Source organism: Agelaius phoeniceus, chromosome 1, assembly GCF_051311805.1.
Source record: "Agelaius phoeniceus isolate bAgePho1 chromosome 1, bAgePho1.hap1, whole genome shotgun sequence".
NCBI lineage: Eukaryota > Metazoa > Chordata > Aves > Passeriformes > Icteridae > Agelaius > Agelaius phoeniceus.
Window position 1 is genome coordinate 65146566 of NC_135265.1, and position 24575 is coordinate 65171140.

The 24575-nt window shown below is 43.2% G+C and overlaps 1 protein-coding gene across 1 annotated transcript in view; it reads left to right on the forward strand.

Annotated features, from left to right (window-relative positions):
* The first annotated feature begins 2937 nt into the window (after positions 1-2937).
* GMPR (guanosine monophosphate reductase) overlaps positions 2938-24575 on the forward strand; it is a 41880-nt gene continuing 20242 nt past the window's right edge. Inside the window, exons 1-6 of the mRNA XM_054654943.2 lie at positions 2938-3368; positions 7305-7424; positions 8046-8129; positions 9935-10108; positions 17846-17927; positions 20260-20366. Of these exons, the coding sequence (XP_054510918.1) occupies positions 3282-3368; positions 7305-7424; positions 8046-8129; positions 9935-10108; positions 17846-17927; positions 20260-20366 (654 nt within the window). The 5' untranslated portion in view covers positions 2938-3281. The remainder of the gene's footprint in view (positions 3369-7304; positions 7425-8045; positions 8130-9934; positions 10109-17845; positions 17928-20259; positions 20367-24575) is intronic.

The window sequence follows — 24575 nt, forward strand, 5'->3', positions numbered from 1 at the left end:
TTTGAGCCCAAAGTTCAATTAGTTTTCAATTCATTTCAATGTCCTTTTAGCTAGTCCACACCTCATCAGTTTCCCTACAAAAATGTTACGTGAAATCTGTCAAAAGCCTAAGTCAAAATAAACAAGATCCAATGCTTTTTCCTCATCCACTGAAAAAGTAATTTCATCTTAGAAAGTGAGCTGAGCATGATTTTATTATCATAAATTCATGCCAACTAGCTTCAGCCTTTCTTGTCCTTTATTCATTTGAAAATTACTTCCAGGATTATTTGCTCCACCACCTTCTCAGGCACTGAAGTGAAGCTGACTAGCCCAGATCTTCCCTCCTTCCTTCTCGCTCTTCTCAAAGACAGGACTGATATTTGATTCTTCTAGTCCTCATGACTTGCCTTCCCAATCTGATCCTGCTCTTATGAGGGTGTCTTCATCACTCCTGATTTTCTGATGAGTTTCAGGCACCTGGGAATCCTGAGATAAATCTTACCAGGGAAGACAAGGTGGAGATGCCAATGCGTACCTCAGCCTCTTCCACATCCTTCGTTACCACATCAGATTTGTGAAGTAATTTATACTATTACATACAGCAGTATTTACATTAGCAAGAGGAAAACCACAAGTTCAACAATCTTAGCTGATAATAGGCTTTAGACACAGTAGTAACTATTTGCATTATAATGATCACTTTTTCCTCTTCTCAAAAAGACCTAGCTTAGAAAACTTTTAGAAGATCTACAAATCTTCATTGGCATTTTCAGCTACAGTGGCTGAGCAGTTCCCTTCTGAGTGCATTGTTCCATCTGCTTTTAAATATAACTATAAAACAATGAAATAGAGAAAAAAAGAACTCTGAAGGAAAGTAACAAATCATTTACATATCCTAAATTTGAAATCGGTGATGGCTCCTTTGCACTTGAAGACTAAACTGTATCCAGCCTGGATGAACAGCTTTTTTTTCCATAGCAGAAAGAGATAATATGGGATCACTTATCGCAGGTGTATGGCAGTAATATAAAGAGGAATAAAAAAGAGGTGATCTTCATTTCTGGCTATGATATTTATGTGATTATTGATCAGGTCCCCTCTAGTGTCCATACTTCAGAAAGGACAATGAAAAAACCAGAGGTGGTTCAACAAGAAAACATAATTTTGTTTACAGAAAATATATATTGAAGTAAGAAACTAGGGAATTTCAAACTTTGTAAACTTTAAAGAACTCTCAAGCCAATCTGAGACACCTGACTAGTCTGTTGGTATGTGTACATGGGGAATTAATGAATATTAGCAGATACTGTGATCTGCAGGAAAACAGCACTGTGAGTACTGTGAGTGGAGACTAAAGTACTAGAAATTGTAAACAGCATCAGATATGCATTTTCTGTGGCTTACACATACCACTGCTAGCCCCTATCTCCTACTCTTCAAAACAGTGCTGACCTTTTGAATTCACAGTGCAATGCAGTGGCTTCTTTCTTTCTTCTCAGCATCACATGCCTGCCATGAGGGCAAATGGACGACCTGGTGCCAGGCACGGACAGATTGCATTTGTTTTTTTCCATTCTCAGTCCTCTGCTACAGACATGCCACTTCCACAGGACCCATTCTCATCAGTACTCTTATTACTTAACAGTAAATAGTGGCACATATGTCTCTCTGAAAAATATGTTTTAGTAGTTCCTTTATATTGTGGAGAAAACACCAAATGAATGATCTCTGTTATGCAGATCAAACAAATTATAGAGTCATTTTCCTGAATATCTCCATGGGAAAAAATCCACAACAGCGAGGCTCTCCTGGAACATCATCTGGAGTTCCAAAATCCCAGATTCAAGGCCTCTCCACCTGGACAATCAAAACTGCAAACGCTCAAATACTCTGCCTTCTGTGTAAAGCCCCGGGCTCATGCTTGGTCATACTGGATCTTCTGGGACACTCAGGCAAAGAGATGTAAAAGAGCTCTGTGTGAGGCAGGGTGTTGACCAGAAGTATGCAACTTTCAGATAAAGGAGAGAGTGCTACCTCCTCCTGCAATGTGTCTGAGTAAGTGTCCCAGGCTTCCGTTGCCAGTCACTAAAAATGCTTGCTCATGTGTCTTCCAAAGTCCAAATCTTACAGCCCACTGACTTCATAATTAAATAGACTTTAACGCTTAAGACTCCTGTGGAAGTCATCTCATGTGGTATCTGGTTACCCTGCATTGATCCCTCCGGCAGCAGATGTAGATGGACTCAGCTTGTGCAGTCCTGCTGCTCTGAGTGGTTTTTGACTTGTGTGTTAAACTATGGCTAGCACTGTTGAAATTGGAGGAAATAGGCACAAATCAGGCTCCTGTATGCTGGGGCGAAAAAACAAAACCCAAAAAAACAAACAAGCCACCTCCCAAAAAACCAAACACCACTAAAAAAACCCCAACCAAACACAAAAACTCCCTGTTGCTTCTCTAAGTGCAGTGAAGCAGGAAATTCCTGAGGCAGCTGCAGGTGGCTGGTGCTCTGACCACTCTCCTATGACCAACCAGCTGCACATTTCTCAACGTCTGTAACGCCAAACCCACACTCTGGCTCTGTGCTGCGCTCTGCAGTGCCATGGGCAGCCCAGCTCTGCCTTAGCAGTACCGGATGCCGGGCCGGACGGGGCCGGGTTTGGGCTCGGAGCGGAGCACTCCGGCAAGTGGGATTCCCACGACAGCCCAGCTATACCAAATGGTGTCTTTTTTATTTGGCTGGAGGGACAGCATTTTGGGCCGTGCTGCAGCAGCCCTAACAGCGTTGGGGAACGCCACAAACCCCCTCTCGGGGCGGTGGAAGGTAGAGGGAGGCAGGCCAAAATGTCCGTTCAGTCCCGCAGCGGCCGCCCGGCACGGCCGGGCTCCCGCACCCGGTACCCGAGGCGGCGGGCCCGCTCGGTCACATGGAGGCGCCATTTCCTCTGCCCTTGCTTTGCCCTTAAAGCCGCCGCGGTGCCGCCGGCGCCTCGCCCCGCACGGGGCGGTTGCGGACAGGCGACGCGTCCCCGTCTGCCCCCACCGCACACAGCCGGGCGGAGAGGCGGGGGTGGCCGCGGCGGGGGCCGGGGCAGAGGCTCGGCTAAAAACAGCCCTCGCCTAATAAAGCGATGGGGCCCGGTGCCCGCGCCCTATAAATACGCTCGGTGCGCGGCCGGCGGGCTTTGGCCAGCGCGGCTCGGCTCGGCTCTGCAGGCGGGGCGGTGCAGTCAGCTCAGCAGGGCCGCCACTGCCGCCGCCTCTGCTGCCAGAACAATCCCGGCCCCAGCAGCCCAGCGAGATGCCCCGGGTAGACGCAGACCTCAAACTGGACTTTAAAGATGTCCTGGTCAGACCTAAAAGGAGCAGCCTCAAAAGCAGAGCAGAGGTGGGGGCATCCAAACCTAGCATGCTTTTCCTCCCCCTTCTCAACGCTTAACTTCCTTAACCCGCCTTTCCCCCCGCTTTATTTTTATTCCCCGGTCTAGCGCAGCAATGCCCTCCCCGATCGAGACGCCCTTTGCGTGGCGGGGGGATGCCGCTGCTCCCGGGAGGGGAGGACGGGGCCGGGTTTGCGAAGTCCGCGGCATGTCCCCCCCCCCACGGCCCCAGGGGAGCCGGGGGTGGCCGGTGCCGCGCTGGCCTCCCTCGCTCCTCAAGCTGAAATACAAGGGGGCAGTGGGGAATTGCTTGCTCCTAACAGGTGCCTCTGCGGCGCTGAGCGGGGCCTGACCTCCAGTGTCGAAGGGGGCGGTGGCGGCGAACCAGCAGCGCTGCGGGACGGGGGTGTCCGGTTACCCGCCCCGCAGCTTGGGCCGGCGGAAGCCGGTGATGACGCCTGACAGGCAGCATTGCCCTCAGCCTCGGGGGCTGTGGGCGGTGCTGGTACCGAGGAACTGATGTGCTCTCAAAAAAATAAATTAATAAAAACCCGCGAAGACGCTGGGGAGCGCTTCTTAGTGCGCAGGGTGCCCTGTCATAGGGGGTACTGAGGGCAGTCACGTCAAACCTGGGGCAATGGGTGCATTTCACCCTCTCTTGGGTTTCACCCCCGTGTGACCGGCGTGTGTAGAGCCCTGGTGTCCCCTGGGGCTCTGTGTGCTTCTGGCCACTGTTAGCCGGAATAGTTCTGTGGTTCTGTCTCATCAGGGATCGGGAAAGACCCAGGGAAATCAATCCCATAAGGATCGATTGCATCCACAAAAAAACATGGCTGCCTCAGGATCGAAGGTGCCTTCTCGTTTACCCCACACAACCCGAAGGTTAACAAAGGATTTAGTTTGACTAAAGAAGGAATTATGTTGTGTTGGGGGATGAAAAGAGGATTAAGATTTTCTCCAGGGGACATGGAGGTGTAAGAGAGAGAGACTGAGGTAGAAAGGGAAAGTGAAACAGGCAGGCTGTGTTTACTATAGGCCTCTGGCCAGGGATTTTGAGGGCAGCAGCTAAGCAAAACCTCTTTGCCATCATAAGGTGTTGAGAGGCCTTCTCAGCAGAAAGTGTATCCCTGGCAAGTAATTTTTAATTTATGATCTACAGTGTCCCAGCCGAGTAACTCCTCATCGTGTGCAATTACTGCACATAAAGTCTCTGGGCACTTCGGAGCCATTTGCTTGGGGACCTATGGATCCCTCCTTAAAATTCACTGTGCCAGCCTGGCAAACAGGTGGAGCTGTGCTCCACCGAGTGAGTGGCAGGCACATGGCTCCTTCAAGTGCAGTGTTTTGTATATTTAGCAGGGTGCAGGCTGTGGAAAGAAGGGCTGCTGGGAAGGGAAAACGATAGGAGGAACATGAGCTGATATGGCAGGGTTGTAACGAGTGACTCTGATGAACTGTTAAAACATTGCAGATGAGAAAAAGTGCGTGTCACGAGGGGGTCAGTGAAAACCGATGAAGGTTAAGAAATTGGACACCATCACTGAGGCTGTGGCAACAGGGATAAACAGAGTCTGCGAGAGCCAGATCTGAAATGGACAGCCCCAGTCTGCTTCAAAACAAGAATATAAATAAATAGTTCTGGCAGAGGAACAGAGGCAGCATACTACAGTGCCTGCTACCCAGCAAGCTGCTGCTTTGAAGCTTATATCAGGAAGCGTCTGCTTCTCTGGTGTGAATGCCTCGTTTTGCGCAAGGATAGCTTTTTATGCAGTGACTAGAGTTCAGTCAGCTTCCTAGAGAGACAGTTTGGGATATTTGCAGATCTTCCTGTAGGTTTGCTATGTTGGTACTTGTTTCTGAGTCCTTGCACTGTCTTCATTTACCATGGTTGCTTTCCCTTTTTGAAAAGATACCAGAAAATATGATGCTTGAATTCGAATGCTATTGAAATTGGTCAGAGCAAGGGTGGGAGTGGGAGCAGCATTGTCTGTCTGTGGGGTCTTGGTACTCACATAACCTGTTCTTGCATTGGCTGGGCTTGCTCATGCCCTGTGTCCATGGCAAGTTCAACAGACAAGTTTCTTGTAGGAAATTGTTAATTTAAATTTTTTAAATTTAATTAAGTCCACAAGAGCAGCACAGTTTGCTAAAATAGGTAGAGAGAATGGCAGCCACCATGATCAATAGTGTTGACTGATTTGCACATGAGGAAAAACCTAAACATACCAGGATAATTCAGTATGGAGAAGAAGCAGCTGTGGAGGATATACTAAAAGTCCATGAAGTGAGGAGCGGAATGGAAAAAAGTGAACCTGAGTAGTAGCTGTTGTTTGACACTCATAAAACAAGAAAAAGCACTGAATGTATTTACCAGGCAAAGGTTGTGGTTTTTATGCAACGTATTTGTCTTATTGCTATGGGATATTGGAGAGGCTTCAAGGTGTGAAGGACTAAAAAATTACAAGGCAAGTTCTTGCTTTGTCCTGTGTCTATTTAGCGGTATTTTGGTGTCTTTTCTGAAATGTAACTCTTCTCCTTTCTGATGTTCCTTTGAAAGAGATGTTTTTCCTTTGTAAAACTGCAGGGGAGTCGTTCTGGTGCTGGCATCTGTGTGGAATTAGTTGTGGGGTACTTTTGGGTTCCCCTGCCCTTGGTTTTAGTTAATACATTGTGTTAAGAGGGAGTAAAGTAAACTAAATTTTCATTCTTGTTTCACATCCATCTTCTTCATACTATTTTCTATTGTTAGCTGCAGCTAAAGAATGTTTTGTCATCCATGATGGCTGGAGAATTAGATCTCTGATAGTAAATGTGAGAAAGTAGAGTCTCCATTAAGATACATCTTAGCTTGTTCACTAAAGTGACCCTTCCCTTACAAGCTTGTAGGAGAACCTGATTCAGAGTTTATCACTAAGGCACCAAGTTCTTTCTCTTATACAAATCAGTAATAAATCCCTCACAATATTAATCAGAATCTAGCCTGCAATTTGGAAGTGCTCAAAATGTGTTTTAATTGAATAGTAAAAAATCCTGTATTTTTTCTGTTGGTTTCTATCTCATGATAGATTTCCGTTTAGTTCAGGTCTGCAAATGTTTTTGGGTTAAAGTTGCAGGGAGGATTAGTGAAAACTGAAAGAGCCTTCATTTTCACTAGAGACTAAACTAATATCTTAGAGTTGTACTTTTTTTTTCTTTTTTGCCTTTTGAGCATTTTCCCATAGGTATGAAGGTCTTAGGTAGGTCAGTGGGAACTGATCTAATTTGATAATACCCCTTGCAGATGTAAGGAAAAAAAAAGCCTGATGTTACTGTGATCATTTGAAGGTGCTGAAGAAGAAATGTCTTTGAAGGTGAGGGTGGATATAGTTTTAAGACATTAACTTAGAAACTAGCAGCTTGGTTTAGCAAGGCAAGGTATGATTGTTCATATTGTATGGCAAGAGTGTTGGTAACTGTGACCAAAAAAGCATACTTTATTGTATGGTCATTTACCTTCAAGACTGGCTCAAAGTCCTCTATGCCCTGGAGACAATGGGAGTTGTAATTCTGACTTCTTTGGAGTTAGGACTTCAACTTAGGTTTCTCAGGCAGCCATACAAACGTCTGAGATTATTTCTGTATACAATAACCCAATTCTCATTGTCCTTTCTTTCCAAGCCCTTCTGCCTTTTTCCTTTTCGTTTTTTAATTTTATTTTGATTGTTTTTCTTAAGTAAGAGCTCTATTTAATGCAGAAAACATTGTTTTAATTTTTTTTCTTGTTTGGAAGGCAGAATTGTAAAAAAATAAAAATAAAAAAATTATGTAATAGTGGAACAAAAGGAGCAGGAAATGTGAGGAAAATGGAGAAGCTGTGTCTAAACGTGCTGTATCTGAAATCTGTGGCAAAACTCGTGTAAGATTACAATCAGTTACATAAAAAAATGCATGTCTGTTCATTGCAGGTTGACCTCACACGCACCTTCACCTTCCGTAACTCCAAGCAGACATACACAGGAATTCCCATTATAGTGGCAAATATGGACACTGTGGGGACATTTGAAATGGCTGTGGTTATGGCAAAAGTAAGTCTCAACTCTCATTTCTGCAACAGTTGGGAAGCTGCTGGGGGACAGTGAGCAGCCTTTGTTGATTTTTTAGCTAAATTTGTTGAGAATAGGGGAATGCGAGTTTAAAACTCCAGAATAAAAAAAAGCAGGTGTACTTTTACAACAGCACAGTCACCACAAACAGGGCTCCTGATGTAAGGAAATTTCTGTGGAGATGCTTCCATACTGGGAAGCTTCCATTTTGGGTGTAGCTCAGCTTCAGGTGGAGCTTCCAGAGCTTGTTTTTGAGGTCCCTTTGTGCTTCGTGCCAGAAAAAAAATAATTAGCTGACAAGTTTTGAAAGTGTGGGTTATAGAACTGCAGCACTTTCTAAGTTAATGAGCCTCTGTCACATTCAAAATACTGACAGTTACTTAATGAAACATATCATGAACCTGGTCCTGAAAGGTTGGCTAAGCATGCCAAATTGCTTTTGAAGAGCTGTTTGTAGTTGCCTGGTCTGTTATTCTCTGTTACTGTTTCTTCCAAGCAGGATGAGCCTATACTTAAAAGGGGATTTTCTAATGCCTTATTTTGCAGCTGAGGGAAAAATTACTAACTGAGACATTAATATCAGTTCTCTTGTTTTTTTGCTAGCATGCAATGTTCACTGCAATTCACAAGCATTATTCTCTGGAAGAATGGAAACTGTTTGCTGCCAATCACCCAGAATGCCTTGAGGTACATTTTTCTACTGTAAATTATTATGGTTTATTGCTTTGTTCTGAACTCACATACACTGGAGTCTCTAGGGAATGCTGTTGTCAAGTGAGGTTTTGAGGAATGAAGATATTTGCTGTTCTTAAATTCATCAAGGGAAGTGGCTTGTCCTGATTTAAAAGAAGGGCTATGTGAGTCCATTATGAAAGTGCTTATATGAAGATGCTAAAAAGCAAAGTTTGTATATGCCTGGAATGGAAACAGAGAAGTATCCTGAAGGAGCAAATACTTAGGAATAGGCATGAGTGCTGTGCTTCTGTTGCTGTTGTGAGCTGTGGTAGTTCACTGATGTGAATAATTTCAAATAACCCAACCACAGCTGGCCCTGCACACCCTTGTGCCAGGCAAAGTCTTTGCCATCAGGTGTGCAAGTGGATCTGGAGTCTACAGGCTGGAGGGGCCTAGGTGCTGGGCCCAGGCAGGGATGAGCATTGAAAGTTGTCAGAGCTTGTGTGTCCTCCACTTACCTTCTTGCACCAGAGCTCACTTTGTGCTCTTCCTGGCTGTCCTATCCCATTTGTTCACAGGGTCCTAGCCTGAGCCATTATATTCAATAAATTTAAACATTGACTTAATTTGTGACTTTCTCACATTCAGAAATGTGCATGCATGCACACATACACCTCTACATGCGTATGCATATAAAAATAAATGAAAGCTTGAAGATGTAATCATTTCTGCCTTGACTGCGAAGGATATCATCCCCTGTGTTCAAATTAGGACAGGGAAGTCGTGGCATATGTCGTGTCAAGGCACAGAGTGCAGTTCTGCAGTCTTCTGTGTCTTCTTCTTTTCTTCTGGCAGGCCCCTGTACCAGCAGAGGCACTGTAAGGGTGCCTGGCCATCTCCCCTACATGCTCAAAGTTCAGTGGAGTTTTTGATCTTTCTCTGTATAGAAAAGAATACAACATTGCTGTGTTGTATCTTTACCTGTGGCACATTTCAGAATTATATTATAAAGGCTATTGATTACAGGGTTGTCTGAAAGTGAGCCCAGCACTTTGGGCAGTCAGGATTACTTATATGCCACCATAGGGTAGAAGGTGGTCCCAGGAATATCCTGTGTCTCAACACTTCCAAACTTAACTTACTTGTGGTACATAATGACTGGAATAGGATCTCCTATTCCTGTAGTGATTAAATACTGACTTGCACAGTGACCTTGGATTTCTGCAGAGGTTTTGTAGGCCAACAGCTGTGGAAACTATTTTTCTTTTGGAAAGAACTCATTGGAAAGCAAAGGAAGAAGCAAACTACTTGTTATCAATGGTAGCTGACCTTGCTTGAGAAAGGGGATTAGACGACAAAATCTCCAGAGGACCTTTTCCATCAAAATTATTCTGTGATTCTGTACATCACGGGAGTGCTTGGTGAACTTAAAAGACCTAGATTTTACTTTCTGACAGTGCCCCAAATTTTACCTAAGTTCCTGGAAATACACCAAGTTAGGGCTTCATCTTGTGTTCATGTTAATATGAGAATGTCTGAACTTGATTGATCTCAGATGATTATATATGCCTGTGACAATCCACTTGTGAATGAATGCTAGAAAGCTAATTTCCCTCTCTTTTATATAATTTAAACTAGACAGAAATAGCCCACTGATTTTCCCAGGAAGGTATTTATTTCATATTACATAGTGTGATTTTTCACTAGTTACCAGCACAAGTCCTGCCAAGATTATGCAGGAAAAGACAAACAAATCGTGTGTGTTTATTTCAGTTTTTGCAACCTACTACTCTGTTTTGTTCTCTCTGGATTTTTAGCATGTAGCAGCAAGCTCAGGTAGTGGACAAGAAGACTTGAAAAAGTTAACAAGTATTCTAGAGGCCATTCCAGCTATCAAATACATCTGCCTGGATGTGGCAAATGGCTATTCAGAGTATTTCGTGGAGTTTGTAAAGTCCGTCCGTTCCCTGTTCCCACATCACACCATTATGGTAAGTGTGTAGAAAGGGTGGAGGAATGTGTGTGTGTGTGTGTGTGTGTGTTAATTCTGTCCAGGAACAGGACCCAGAGTTTGACTGGTAGGAATCAGAAGCTAGAAGAGGAAGGGAACCAAGGAAGGGTGTTTAATAACAGTTTGGTATTGTCCATCCATTGCTAATGATTTCTGTGGGAATGTTTAGTATGTGATCTGATACAGCTGTCTGAATAAGTTGGCATGGAGGACTGGGTGGATCCAGTTCTTTTCCTACTCATGTCCTCCTTCCCACACTAGATGAGATCTCTGATCATTAAGTGTATAGGTTAATTTTGGTGATTCCAAGCAGAGGTTTGCTGTGGGAATGTACCAACATTTCCAGCCAGCTGGGGCCAATGATTGTTAGATCACTATGAAGACAGATCAATGCAGACTGATCCTTGCCCATGATAAGAATGAGAGGGATGTTGGGCAGTTGTGAACAGCATTATGAGGGAGCAAAATGGTCAGTGCTGGGGCTTTTCATGGTGCTTTCTGTGATGTTACTATCCCATCTCAGAGTGCTAATTCATGCTTCCTTGAGCCCTTTTGCACCAAAAATAAGGTGTTTACATGGACATGGAACTCTTAGCAGAAGAGCACTACTGCTGCTTTACCAGGGTTCTTGAAGAAATGGGTCTGAATTGTTTCCGTGAGAATAGCAGAAATCCTCAAACAAGCAGCAGATCAGTAATGAGGTTACCAGCCTTTCTTCAAGCCAGTGCAGCAAAAAATTGTGTGTTTAGGCATCACTTGCCTGCTTTCCCATGCCACAGATAGAGCTTCATGCATGTAAAGCAAATCTGAAGTAAGAATGTTCCTAAATGCACATTCTCCCTTGGTTCAATTGAGAATAATATGTTCAAGCAGCTCAGAAGAGGATGCATTCCTTTCTCCCATGTCAGAGGAAGACAGTGTTTTTGCTTTGGAATAACGGAAAACTGAAGTGAGCTGGAATGCTTGTTGGATTCTGGGTTATCATAGGTTGATGAATAGACATTCTTCAACAGCTGTCAGGAGGGAGTCATTTTGGTATGATCATATTTCCCATGGCTTTGGAGAGAGAGATCTTGGAACTATGAAATTATAAATGTGGGCCTTCTGAGCTTTCTGCTTCATGTTCACTGCAGTGAGGGAAGAAGCCATTTCCTTGCTTTGGATCTGAATTGTTGTCCCTAGTGACATGATTGCTCCAGTGCCTTTGTCTTTGAAGAGTTGTGGGAGGGAACTTAAAGCACATAGTTAAAGCCAAAGATTATCTCTGTCAGGAGTGGTAAGAAAATTGTGTGTCATGTCCTCCTCCACCCCCCCACTGATTGCTGACTTTGCTGACTGAGGAGGGAACTCAACCAAGATGAATTCCCCAGAAGGCGGAGAAGGTCAATGTCAAAGTCAAGATATCAAGACCAGATTTTAGTCCAGGGTGCTTAGGCCAGTCTCATCCACCTTCCACATCTGTTCAGCTGCCTTCCTAGTATCTCTGCTTTTGTGGCTGAAGTTATTGTTACTTCAGGTCTCATTGTCCTGACAGCACCAACTGCTTGAGCACATTTACAGCCCTGACCTCTTCAGTTGCCTTCTCTGATTGTAGCTCCTTTATCTGAACATGGCTTAATATGGCTTATGTTTTTAATCTCTGCACAGCAATAATTTCCACTCCTAAAAGCATGCTAACAAACTTGGGGTGTTCAAAAACCTTCAGTATTCCAAAGCCTCCAGAACCTGTTCAGTCCCTGAAGGTCTCTGATTCAACTAGACACCCACCTCTACCCTCCTTCCAAATTAATTCATGTTCTGTGCCAAAGTGGCCTTTTGAAGCTGTTCCTGGCTGAAATGCAGGAGCTGGTCTAGGCTCCTTTTAATGGTAATCTGGAAGACATGTCCTGCTGCTACCTGTTTGTTCTGACTGCTTTGGTGTGTCTGTGCTATGCCTGCAGTATGCTCTCTGCTGTTGGGACCTTCCAACAAAAGGGTTAGCAGTTAAATAGGAGGTATAAAAATAAAGAAATTTTCTCATAGCTGAAAGTGATCTCCAGGACCTTGTTTGCTTTCCTCAGCATGACTATTCATTCCACAGTCAGCTGCAGTGCAATACATAACAGTAACCCAACCCTGGATCTCAGGGAATGTGTGTTCCCAGGGGCCATGTAATGGGTTCAGCTCTGAGGCTGAAAGGGGATGTGCAAAGCAACTGTGGTTAATGTAGTACTCTCTGTGGCCAATACTCCCCTGCAGACCAAGGATGTCTCTTGTGTAACAATCTTTCAAATCCATGTTTCTGTCTTTTTAAATACTTACTTTTATAATCACATTACCTTATTTTCTTCTGCCTGGTTCTGACACAAGGATTTTTCTCTACTGCGTTTTGTATTAATTTACAAAGATCTCCCTGGAACACAAAGGGTAGGGAACACAAAAAGGGGCCCAAAGGTACAACATGACTTGCCTTAAATAACTCATCAGGTTGGGAATGGGGGAAGAAGGAATATTTAAGTCTTTTGAGTGTCTCACAAGTGCCTCCCAGAACCAGGAAGATCCTGAGGAGGATCACCCATTGAGGTGTTTTGCTATTGTGCAGCATTATTTGCATCAATCATGCTTGCTTGCTCAAGTCTAAAGAAAACCTTTAGTCAACATTCATGGTGGAGGATCAGAGCCTTTATATTGCAAGTTGCATAGTCCTTATTGATTAGTTTAATTGTAGACTTTAGGGTTATTCCATCACCCTGAAAGTCCATTTACAAGCTAAGTTATTTTTGCCTGCAAACTTTGCCAAGTTTTATCCTGAATTTTTCTTTTCATACTATTCCTCTGTTTGTTGTAGAAGAGCAACCCTGAGGGAAGCAGGAAGTGTGGCAGGAAGAAGACTGAGGCAGGAGCACACTTAGAGATACAGTAGCACCCACAAGATGTGGGCCAGAGAAGGAGACAAGCGGAATTGCAAAGCAGAAGCAGAGGGAAACAGCAGGAGCCAGAAATTGTTGCTCCTCCTTGGAGTCAGTAGCAGACCTTTTCTGGGCCTTGGAGGCAGAATGGAGGCAGGATTCAGTCAGAGAAAGCCATGTAGTGTACTCCCAGTTCATCCCTGGAACACACACCAGGGTAAATTCAGTCGTGGCATGTCTACCAGGGCTGGCATCTGAGAACAGGGGCCAGGCAGGATCCCAGGATAGGAGAGAGGGATGCTGCTGAGCCTTCCTCAGGTCAGGCACAGTTCTGAGTGCAAGCAGCCACTGAGTGTGGCTCAACCTTGCAAAGGGCATCTCCATGTCATGGTTAAGCACCCCTTACTTCCGTGGGTGGGAAGTGTCCTTTGGCCGTCTTCCTGATAATGTGGAGGCACAGACTGTGCTTTCCTCTAGGATACAAGAAGAAAGTTTGAGAACTGTTGTCATAGACACTTCTCCCCAGCTAGATCCATTGCCATTTGCCAGCAGCTTTCAATCAGTGCAGCAGTGTTCCTGTCTTAGGCAGTATGAGTTGATATTTATAGCAGGCTTTCATGAGGCACAGTATCAAATGCCTGACTGAAATTCAGAGGCACTGCCCTATGTGTTCACTAATTTTGTATCTCTGTCAGAGAAGCTGTAGTCTTTATAATCCTGTTAGGTAAAATCTTGATCTCAATAAAGTCAGTAGGGAAACTCCTTTGACTTTTCTGAGGCAGGATTTTCCTCAGTACTGACCCACAGTTCAGTCATCCTGGATGGTGCTGGAATGACCTGGGCTGGTGTTCACTTGGGACCCCATACTGAGTGATGGACATCACAATCCTTGCACCAATTGCTTTGTTCCCTGACTACTTGTGTAAACACACGACAAAGTGTATTGCCTGTAGTGACTTCACAGTGCATGTTCCAATTGTGTTCTATTCTTTTCAGCTAATTTTAAGAGGGTTTAATTTCTGTAGTCTCAGTCTTTCTATATTGATCTTTTCAGATTTTTTTATTTAAGTTGAAGTATTCTGGCTTTACCATACCAGTGGAGACTTCAAAAGCCCTTTTGCCTCAATTCAGCTGTCATACTGGTATGAGTGGTAAGGCAAGCATTGGTTCAGTAAAGCAGAGTTCAGCTGGATGTGAGTAAACTGATTTCTCTTCAGCTGTCATACTGGGGTCTCTTAAAATACAGTTAACTGTGCCTCTCTCATAGTGGGTTTTTTTGGTGCTCTCTGGGGTCTGCAAAAGGTACCTAAAAGAAGCAAGCCTCTCATTGGCAGGTTGAAGTCTGCTATGTAGAGTTCCATGTCTTCCTTGAAAATTTGTAAAGGATCTGCAGATTCAGAAGGACAGAAACCAGTGATGTGTGTACATGCATTCCAGGAAAAAATGTATGCTGGGGACATAAGTGCTTTTCCCTGCTAGGATGAGCATTTTGAACCAACATATGCAGTTCCAACATTTTCTAGCAGTAACTTAACAGTAAACGTCTGGTTAACATTTCTGAAGAGACAGTTTGACAACCCTCTATGCTCTGCTAATAAGAAGACACTACTGTTTAAGTTAAATACATATTTTATCCCAAATCTCATGCAACTACTGACTTGAATACCTACTCCTTCCTATTTATGAATCTTTTTAATGTGCTCCACTGTTTCACCAGGTTGTACTGTGGTACGTGTCATACAGCACAGGTGGTCATCTGCCTTCCAGAGGTAAACTGTTTCCTTGATGTCCTAAATGGCACACTCTCCATCACCCCATCTTGGAATGTACAGCACTCAGTATAACAAATTACCACTGAGCAGAAAGGAAGCAGCACTTAGCTGAAACACTGTACCTATTATATACTCTTTATTTCCTGATTGTTCTATTTTATTTTATTTTTAATCAATATCATGCTCTTTTGAGCAGATTTAAGTGGTCCTGTATCATAGACCACAAATTGCTGCTTGATAATGTCATTATTTTTATAAGTGCTTCAGGTGGTGGCTTGTCAACTGTTTCAAGCTAATAAAAGGAGGAAGCAAAATTCAGTAAAAATAAATAAATGGTGAAATAGGAGTCAAAAATCAGTAAGTGGAGAACAGGCCTTGCCCAGTATTCCCTGGGTACCCTTCTGCTGACTTCGGCAATAGTTACATTTGAATAAAAGCTGTACTAAGTAAGGACTTCAGAATTTGCCTCCTCCTCTGCCCCTATCAGTGCTGCTACAAACACTTGCTAAGGCCTGCAGTATCATTATGTAATCTAGAGATTTCTGAACATCTCTAGATCCAAATTCAGATCTCTAGAAATGAATAGCCTGTCCTTAGTACAAGTGCAAAACAGGTTATGTGGAAAACAGGAAGTTTTCCTGGTTCGGAATGTCCTGTAGACATGAGACAAGCCACAGAGCTGAGATACCAAACTTGGTTTGTAATTGTCTAAGAGTACTGAAGGAGCTAGGAAATGTTGGAGCAGGACCCCCTCTCATCACCTATCAAAGGTCTTGGGAGTGTGGGGAGGTTCCTATTGACAGAATAACAGTGTTATTCCAGTTTACAGGAGGGGTGTGAGGGAAGACCTGGGAAACTAAACACAAAGGCATGGGGCATTGGCCACCTCTGTAGGAAGCCTGTTCCAGGGTTTGTCCACCCTCTCACTGAAGAACTGATTATTCATGTCAGGTCTGAACCTCCCTAAGGGGCACAGCTTTGAGCCATTCTTATGCATCCTGTCCCTGGATCCCAGGGAGAACTCGGCACCTCCCTCTCCACCTGCCCTCCTCAGGAAGCTGTAGTGAACAATAAGGTCACCCCTTGGCCACCTTCTCTCCAAGCTAGATGAGCCCAGTGCCGTGGCTACTCCCCACAGTACTTGCCTTTCAGTCACATCACCAGCTTTCCTACCTTCTTCTGACACATTCAAAGACCTTCACATCCTTCTCAAATTGTGGGCTGCAATTTATAGGATTGCATTCCTGTACAATGTTCCCTCAGAGTATGGGAATGCAGTTAGTACAGCTGTAGTGAGTCAGTTCAGTGTGTGCTGTGTCAGCATTCATTTGCTTTGTGCAGCCCTTTACAGAGAGGAAAGCGTGGTCTGAAAATGCACTGGCTAACAGTTTGTTTTCAAATGTAACTCAAAGCATAGGTTTTAGCTCATAAATCTTCTTTGAATAGGATTCAAATGTCATTTGAAATCCTTGCTCTTTGAAGACTGTCTTTTCCCTGAAAATCATATGGACAGAGGATACTCCTGGCAAGGGAATTAATCTCTAGCCTCACTCTGACTGCTGATCCATCAGATGCACAGTTGGAACACATGCAAGGGCCTGTCTTGTCACACTGAGCTTGCATCAAAATGTTTCTTTAAATGAATAGAAATAGACTGGCAGCTCTCTGCACTTACTGCACCAGTTTTGCAAGCCAATTACCAAGTGTGTGCTCAAAGGTTGTTTTGTGGTTTCTTCTATTAAAAGTATCAGTAATTTAATCACACTGGCATTCTTTGAATTCATAGCATCCATGAACCAGAAAAATCTGTATCTCATGGTTACTACAGGCCACATACCCAGCCGAGGCTCTGGCAGAAGAGGGCCCCCACCTCAATAAACCACATGTGGAAAACGTTACTCTAGGAATAGGTAGCACGGTATCAGGGGAAGTTCTGCAAGTTTCTACTACAGTTTGGAGTAAGTAAATGTTCCTGGAGGCATGAGTAGATCACAAGGTGACTGTGAGCCACCAGTGTGACACAGGCAAAGGCATTCTTCTGTGTCAGGCAAGATATTTCCATAGAAAAGGCAAAAAGCCTTTGTGCAAAGCCTTGGTGAGAGCTCACCTGTACCACTGTGGATAGTTCTCATTCCTCAGGTTCAAGAAAGATCTGTCTGGTATGACTTCAAGGAAGTCTGGTATAAGGCAAACAAAGATTAAGCAATTAATTGGGTATGTGGAGAGCCAATAGAAGAAGTTTTCTAGAAGAAGCAAGACAAAGGCTGAGAGAGCTATCTTCACTTTCAGCAAAGATAACGATGTAGGCAAAAGGAGGAAAAGACTATTGAAGTGTAAGAAAAAATACGGTAAAGAGCACAAACCAATTCAGAATTTCTTTCAAAGATGTTACCCTAAACAGCATGCTCTCTATATCTCTGCAAAGGTCATGCAGAGGGAACCAAACCCCTGTTTTTAACCAGTGGCATCACCACAAAAAAATGTATGTATATGGTGTGAATGCTCAGATTTATATCGTCTATATATACGTACCAATTTTGGCACCAATGCACAAAAATTAGAAGAATGGTACCTTCCTTTCAGTGGGCAAAATACTGAATCCTAAAGGAAAAATTTATTTTTCAGCCTTTTAAACAAGATCTGAACTTCTTCCTGCAAAGTGAGTTAGGCAAAAGGCATGGAGGTCTCTAGGCTGTTCTGGAGAGACAGGTAGGGCAGGAGAGGTGAAGGAGTTCACTGTATAGAAGAGAGAAGAATAGCCCCTGTGGTTAGGGATGATGTGGTTGAGAGCCTCTGGGTGAGGATGACAAAGCAGATCTGATGGGATGCTAAGGATCAGGGTTTACTGGACTACTTGTTAAATTCATTTGACTCGAAAATTTACCTGGTTTAGTCTTGGTGGCATGTCCAAGGAACAGTGCGGTGAACTATATTCTTCCATACTCTGCATAGTTCAACTTCTAAAAGCTCTGGATCAAACTTTACATTATTATTTTTAGTCTTTACTGCAGTAGTCTTGAAATCTCCTGTACCTGTGATACTGTTCTTTCTTTCTAGGCAGGCAATGTGGTGACAGGAGAGATGGTAGAAGAACTTATTATTTCTGGAGCAGATATTATTAAAGTGGGTATTGGACCAGGTAAGTCAAATAAAGGTGGCATTTGGTACTGTTGGTAGAGGATAGAGGAGTTGTCCAGATGGAACAAGTATATAATGCTGTTTCCTTGCCTGCTAGAATGCCAAGACCCACTCAGGTCAATAAAGTACCAGTGAACTTGCACACAGTGTGTTTAAGAAATTTACATGCTGGGTGCCAGTGTTTCATACTGAACAGTGTTGCATATTGCACCTCCAGTCAGTGAAAATAGTTGGTTTTGGAAGCACTGGGCTGCCTGAGTTCCTGATATTATCACTGATAACATGTGTTGTGTCTGGGAGCACTTTTCTAGCCTGCTGAAAAGAGGATGAGTCATCCGAGCTAAAGCTCAAAGGATGCTGTGTCCAGGTGTCCACCTCTATCAAGGAAAGATGTGTTTCTGAGTAGCTTTATGATTTGTGTTCTGTGAAGCTGAGGTTATCCCTGTCAATGTCTTCAAAGATGAAATGGTGTTAATTGTGAAATATGGATAATTTTGCCTCTACCTGTTACTATTGCCTGGGAGCTAAAATTTACATTAATGTACTTACATGCTATCTATCACTCTAATGTTTCCATGGATAAACAAGAGAACCCTGACCTTCTTACAATGTTTTCCCTAGCTTCCATTCCCTAATGTTGTCTGGCATACACTGCCATAGTCTTTCTTTTTTTTTTTCCCTTCCTTGTGCCTTCCTTCACATGTTCCTTCTTTCGCTATTTTCTTCTTAGACTGCAGCTGGAGTCACCATATGTGGGCTAGATTTTAAAGTGGCTAACACAAATGCCACTGACAGTAGAGCTGTGATCATCCAGTGCAGTGCAGGCAGATTGTTTACTCTGCAATGCCAGATAGTTATGGTCCATGAATGGATAACTGGAGCAGAGAAAATGATGTAATAAACATTGCAGTTGTTCCCAGGAAGATATCAAACAATAAATATTGCAAAATACATGAAGAACCAACAACAGCGATTTCATGGTGTAATAGTCACGGGCAAATTCAGATTTAAAAGAAGAATAATTATAGTTTGTAGCCTCAAACATGGAAATATGGGTAAATGCTGTATAGTCCTCCCTGGAGATCTTCCTGAACAGATCTGTACAAGTGGACCATGCAAACCCACAAGTAATGAATGTTTCTCCCTCAGGTCTTGAAGCTCTTTTCCAGATAATGATCTATCATGTTATTATAAAACATTACATACAGTATGCAGTACAAGCCCTGTGGAAATTATATTTTTTCCCTATTTAATTAAAGCTAACTTTCTTACTATTTTGCAAGAATTCTTCTCAGTGTTTTCACTTTGCCAGTTCTTTGGTAACTTTTGCTTTACTGGTAGCTTGAGTATACCTGGATATCAGCTGAGTGAAGGGATTCATTTTTCTCTGCATTTTGGTTTAGAATCTGTTTTGAAATTCTCGTTATCGTGCAGACCTTTTAGGTCTGTATCCTAAATTAGAGAACCTAGACTGGCAAAAAGTAGGCCTCCTTTTGACTCTTAATTTGAGGGAACAAAATAGAGAAGGTATTCCAAAAGATCCATGTTGCTATGTTGAACTGTAAGTAAATTGGTTTATATATACATATGTAAAATATATTATCCATAGATAGATATATATAGATAGATACATACCTTTATTTTTATCTATATGTACATGCATGCACAATGTATGGGTATAAATAATATAGTTCAATGAGTAGATATAGTTCCTATATTTCCCTTCTTGTTGTACTGTTCAGCTTTCAGATGATTACTTATCTCACTTTTTAAATTCTATATGCTGATTTTTTAATATTCCCCAAAATTGTCATCTGCCAAATATTCCTGCCTTCAGTATTAAACAAAAGATGGGAAAATTGTTACCAAAAAATCACAGATTTTACCATAGAATTGCTTTTTTAAAAATGCAGAAAAGAGATAGAAATATTTATTAGAAGAAATAGTCGGGTAATAAATGCTACTGCTGAGTCTCACAGGTTGTGATTCTGGTCCTTTTGCCCCTTCCCTTCAGGCACCTCAGTCAGATAGTCAGATTTGCTTTCTTGTAATGCAATAATTCCCTCACTGAGAAGTATTACTGATAGGAACTAAATTGTGACTGGCACTGGAGAAGAAAGAGGGGACATGAGTCTCCTCAGCCACAGCTCCCATGAAGTGGCGTGAGAGCATTTCGGAACTCAAGTTCCTATGTGCTCCTTTTATCTGTGAGAACCCAGCATTGGCAATAGAGACTTCTTGGGAGAACAGTAATGCTGATAGAAACACATTTTTTCTGTATCATTTCTGTCATCCTGATGAACTATGTTTATTCCTCTCATTCTCTTCTCTAGGTTCTGTGTGTACCACTCGGATTAAGACAGGGGTGGGCTATCCACAGCTAAGTGCTGTTATTGAGTGTGCAGACTCAGCACATGGCTTGAAAGGACATATCATCTCTGTAAGTAACTATCATTCACTCTGGTTTCCACTGTGCAAATCGTTGTGGAACAGGAGAATCGAACAGTCCAGTACCCTGCATGTTAAAGCCTGTCCTGTCATTCCCAGTTGACTCCTGTATTAGTTCATAGGACAGTCAGTGGAGATCCAGATGTAAAAAAAACCAGCTCTCTAACATTTAAAAGATGTGGGTGCCTCATTTCTGTTTTGTTTTTCAAACTCTGCTTCTTCCTTTGTGGAGTAAGCTGTTATGCAAACAGAATAGGAAGCTTGGTAATGTTTTCACTATTGAAGCAAACTGTAATTCCTATGAAAGACTTTTGTAGGGGTGGAATGTAAACATTGCTTTCCTCAGAGTGTGACTGAGGGGTAGGCAGTCAGGCATAGAGGGGAGTACAAGGTAAAGTGATGTGAGCCCATCTGTGCCCTGGTTGGATTGATTCAGAGAGCATCCACACAAAGCTCTGTGCAGGGGCAGGAGTGTTTGAGGTGGCTGTTTTGAGCACAGCTAGCATGTGAGCCACTTATGTTCTCACTAAACTCTGGGGAAATAACAAGCCTGTGGAGGAAAAAGAGCATCTGTCTGTATTGCCTGCTAATGGCAGTTTCCACTCTTGTCAGCAAGACCAGATTCACCTCACAGAGAGAAAGTAAATTGGTAAGCATAACCCCAGACTGAGCTGGAGTGCAGCCTGCAGCATCCAAAGGTCCTGTGTGCTTGGGCATACACAGGCAGTCGGCGTGTCCTGTCCGTGTCAGGCTGACACAGCCTCTGCAGGCTGCCTGTGAGGCAGCTGCTCATGGGGAGGGCACAGGGGCTCACCTGTGTGCTGTGCTCACAGCCAACAGCCTCCCTCTGCCCCTCTAGGAGAGACCACACACTGGATTTTAGTTCTACTGCCAAGTGAAATCACTGGAAAACCCTGGTTTCTTTGACCCAGTTGGGACGAGTATCCATGGGAGGAAGGAATGTTGTGTTGTGTTGTTGAGGAGGGAGGTGAGAGGAAAACAAACTGATTGGTGGTGGACGAAGGGTTTGACTGGATCTCTTGGAGTATGATGGAGCAGGAACAAGTGTTACAGGTTTCTCTTGCTCTTTATTGTTAATGAATATGCAGTTCCTCCTCTCTATGGCTCCTCTATATGACTTTTGCAGAAAAAAAAGAAGCAGTCTGTGATTTCTCTGACTTGGGCAGTATTGCAAATGTTTCTGTCTATAACAGTAGAACGTGTGCAATAGAGCATGAACACCTCACTCATTACTGTGAAGGCTGCCTAACTATAGGTGTCATCCTGGCAGTGCTGCTCAGAGACCCATCCTAGTTTTGCAATAATCATGTTCTGCTAGCAGCCCTCAGAAGAATGATGTTATCCTGATTTTACAAGAAAACAGGGAGTCTGTATTCAGACTGTTGAAAAATTAGATGGTTCTGTACTGTATCTCCTTTCCTGCTTTGGGAATGGATCAGTTCTTGACTTGCTCAGGTTTCAGTGGTCCCACACCTATCAGCCCCCTGTGGAGGAATGCAGGAGGGCAGTTTGATACCTGTCTGCTACCAACATCTGGGCCAAGAGAAATACCTTCAGCTGCAGCTCACATCACTTCAGCTCAACTCTGTCACCTAATCTAAGAAGAGTAAAGCAAGGGTAAGGACATTATGCCTGAATTCTGGAGCATTCAGATGGATATTGGTGTATTTATTAGGGAAAGAAAAGGTTGGACTGCATGGTGGTTGCCAGAGCTCTGGCAAGAATATCATGGAAGAGGGATATCCTCATGACAGAAAAACACCATATGGCAGCAATTCTAATTATAGAATTGGGTCTGGTGGCCACAAGTATACATGGCATCCCTCAAAATGTCTCACTCCTGTCTTTCTGCGGATTGAAGAAGGGGCACACCCTACCTGAGCCAAAAAAAAACCTCTACAGGCAGAGTATTACCACAGCTATCTGTGTCAATTCCCCAGGAGAGAATGTGTCCAGCAGTTTTTGTTATGTTGATATGAAAGCAGCAGGAAGGATGTGAAAAGATTCAAAGCCTAACGGCTAGGTTCATGTAGATTGTAGCTAATGGTGTGTGTGATATGGGTTAGTCCCTTGGGGTACTTTCTTGTATCCACTTCTGTCTTGTCCAGTACCTTCATCAAATTAACTCCTCGTTCTTGTTATGTTGGTATAATTTCCATACGAAGAAAAAGAAGTCTCTCTCTCAGAATGAAGAAGTGATGGTGCTGAGCACAGTAAAGGCACTGCAGAGAGCACAGCACGACTGAACCCTGATCTTCAGGAGCTCTGCTAGGATGGGACCACAAACTGGGATTTTAAACGTTCCTATTACTGGAGTTATCATGTATGATTTTTGGAACTGATTCGTTGACAAGGAAAGTGACAATTTTCAGGCAAACATCATAGTCCAAGTGAACACCTGGTGTCTGTCTAGTCATTTACACAGAGAAGTAGGAGGTAAAATTGCACCAGTTACTTTCTTCATGCTAAATTATCTGTAAGACTAAAAGCTTACCTCAGAAATGAATCTTTCATGACTCACTGAAAGCAGAGAGGAAACCCTCCATGAGATACAGGCATGGTTTCTGTCCCGTGCTGTTTGTCTGGGAGCCAGTAGTCTCAGTTTCCATTCTTGCTAATCCATTGGCTTTGAGAAAGTGCTGCAGTGAGTTACAGTGGAGGGGGCCTGCTGGAGATGTTTCTTCTAGGTCAGAGAACTCCTCTGCTGGACAGAGGCAGTCACATATTATAGTAAGCCAGCAATGTGGGGAATGGAAAGCAGCCCTGCATGTATCCTCTCTCATGTGGCTGTCATTTGACAGAGATCCCTGTTTCCCCTTCTCCCTGCCTGGGTGATAGGTCACCAGCATTCAGTGAAAAGAATGACTAAGGGCTTCTTCACCCAGCTACTGCCATACTGTCCCTTTTTCCACACAGAGCACTTTCCACACAGAAACACACCCAGTATATGTAGTTCAGAATAAAGCATCATATGTACTGTTTTTACTGCTGTATATGCCACATACATTATATATCTTCTGCATAATAAATAGCTATCTGTTTGCTGATACCAGCAAATAGATAGCTACAATGCTTTGTAGAAAGCACTGGTTATGCAGTTTATAATAAAGGTTGCTTGAAACATAAATCATACTTATAGACTCATTATAAATTGCTTATAATACTAAATGTTCAAGCAGTGTATACTGGTATACATTTTCCATGCTGTATTTTTTTTCTTACTTTGGCTAAATTTTGTTGCTGTAAAATGGCTTATCTATCAGGAGAACAAGACTGGGGACAAACACATTACTTCAGCCACATTAAAGTAATTCTGTTGGGAAAGCTGCTTTCCCCTGTCCTTCTTCCTAGCACCCACTTGGCTCAGAATCGTGCTGTCTACAGGTTCCGTGACCATAACCCTGTCCAGTAGTCTTACTTTGGTGTTATTGAATTCAGAGGCAGATTTTTACAGATAAGTTTGCCCAGGGTTTTGAGGTAGAAGCTGAGCCTGCAGCAAACACTATAACTGAAGCCCAGCCATCTACAAGTCATTTTGAACCTAGACCCAGGGCCCTGTTGGAATAAGCTGAATTTCAAGGGTTAGCTTCCAAGGCAATGCAGCAGCAGAACAGTCTTTGTGGACAGAGTGCCTGTTTTTTCACAAGGAATGAAGTGCTTTACTGCATATAGCTTTATTATATAGCATCTTCTGACATAACTGCTTAGTATGTTCCCTTTTTGTTTCCCTTTCTGTGAATCACTAAATTTACCTGCTTGTCTGAAGTAACTGCAGACATCTACAGATAGAGAAGGGTTGTGAATCATCATTGTCAGTTACTCTTATCTTAAATGGTAACCCATGAGCTTTTAAGTCTCTTAAGCTGCTCAGCATTTTGTAATTTGGTAACATTCAAAGTGTTATTTTTTGAAGCTGGTGATTAATGGTTACACAGTAAGCCCCCCCATCCTCACGGCACCTTTGAAAGCATAAAACCTTCATCACTGCCACTACTGGGTTTGTTACAAAAGTCAGATACTGAGCCCCCCAAAAACAACTGACTACAACCCACCTACCAGAGAGCATTCAAAGCCAATGTCTCTCAGATAGTAAGAGTCCTAAAACTATTCTTTGAAGATTATTAGACTCATCTTTCTACCATGGCTCTTCCTCCCCTGACACATGCACACGCACTCACAC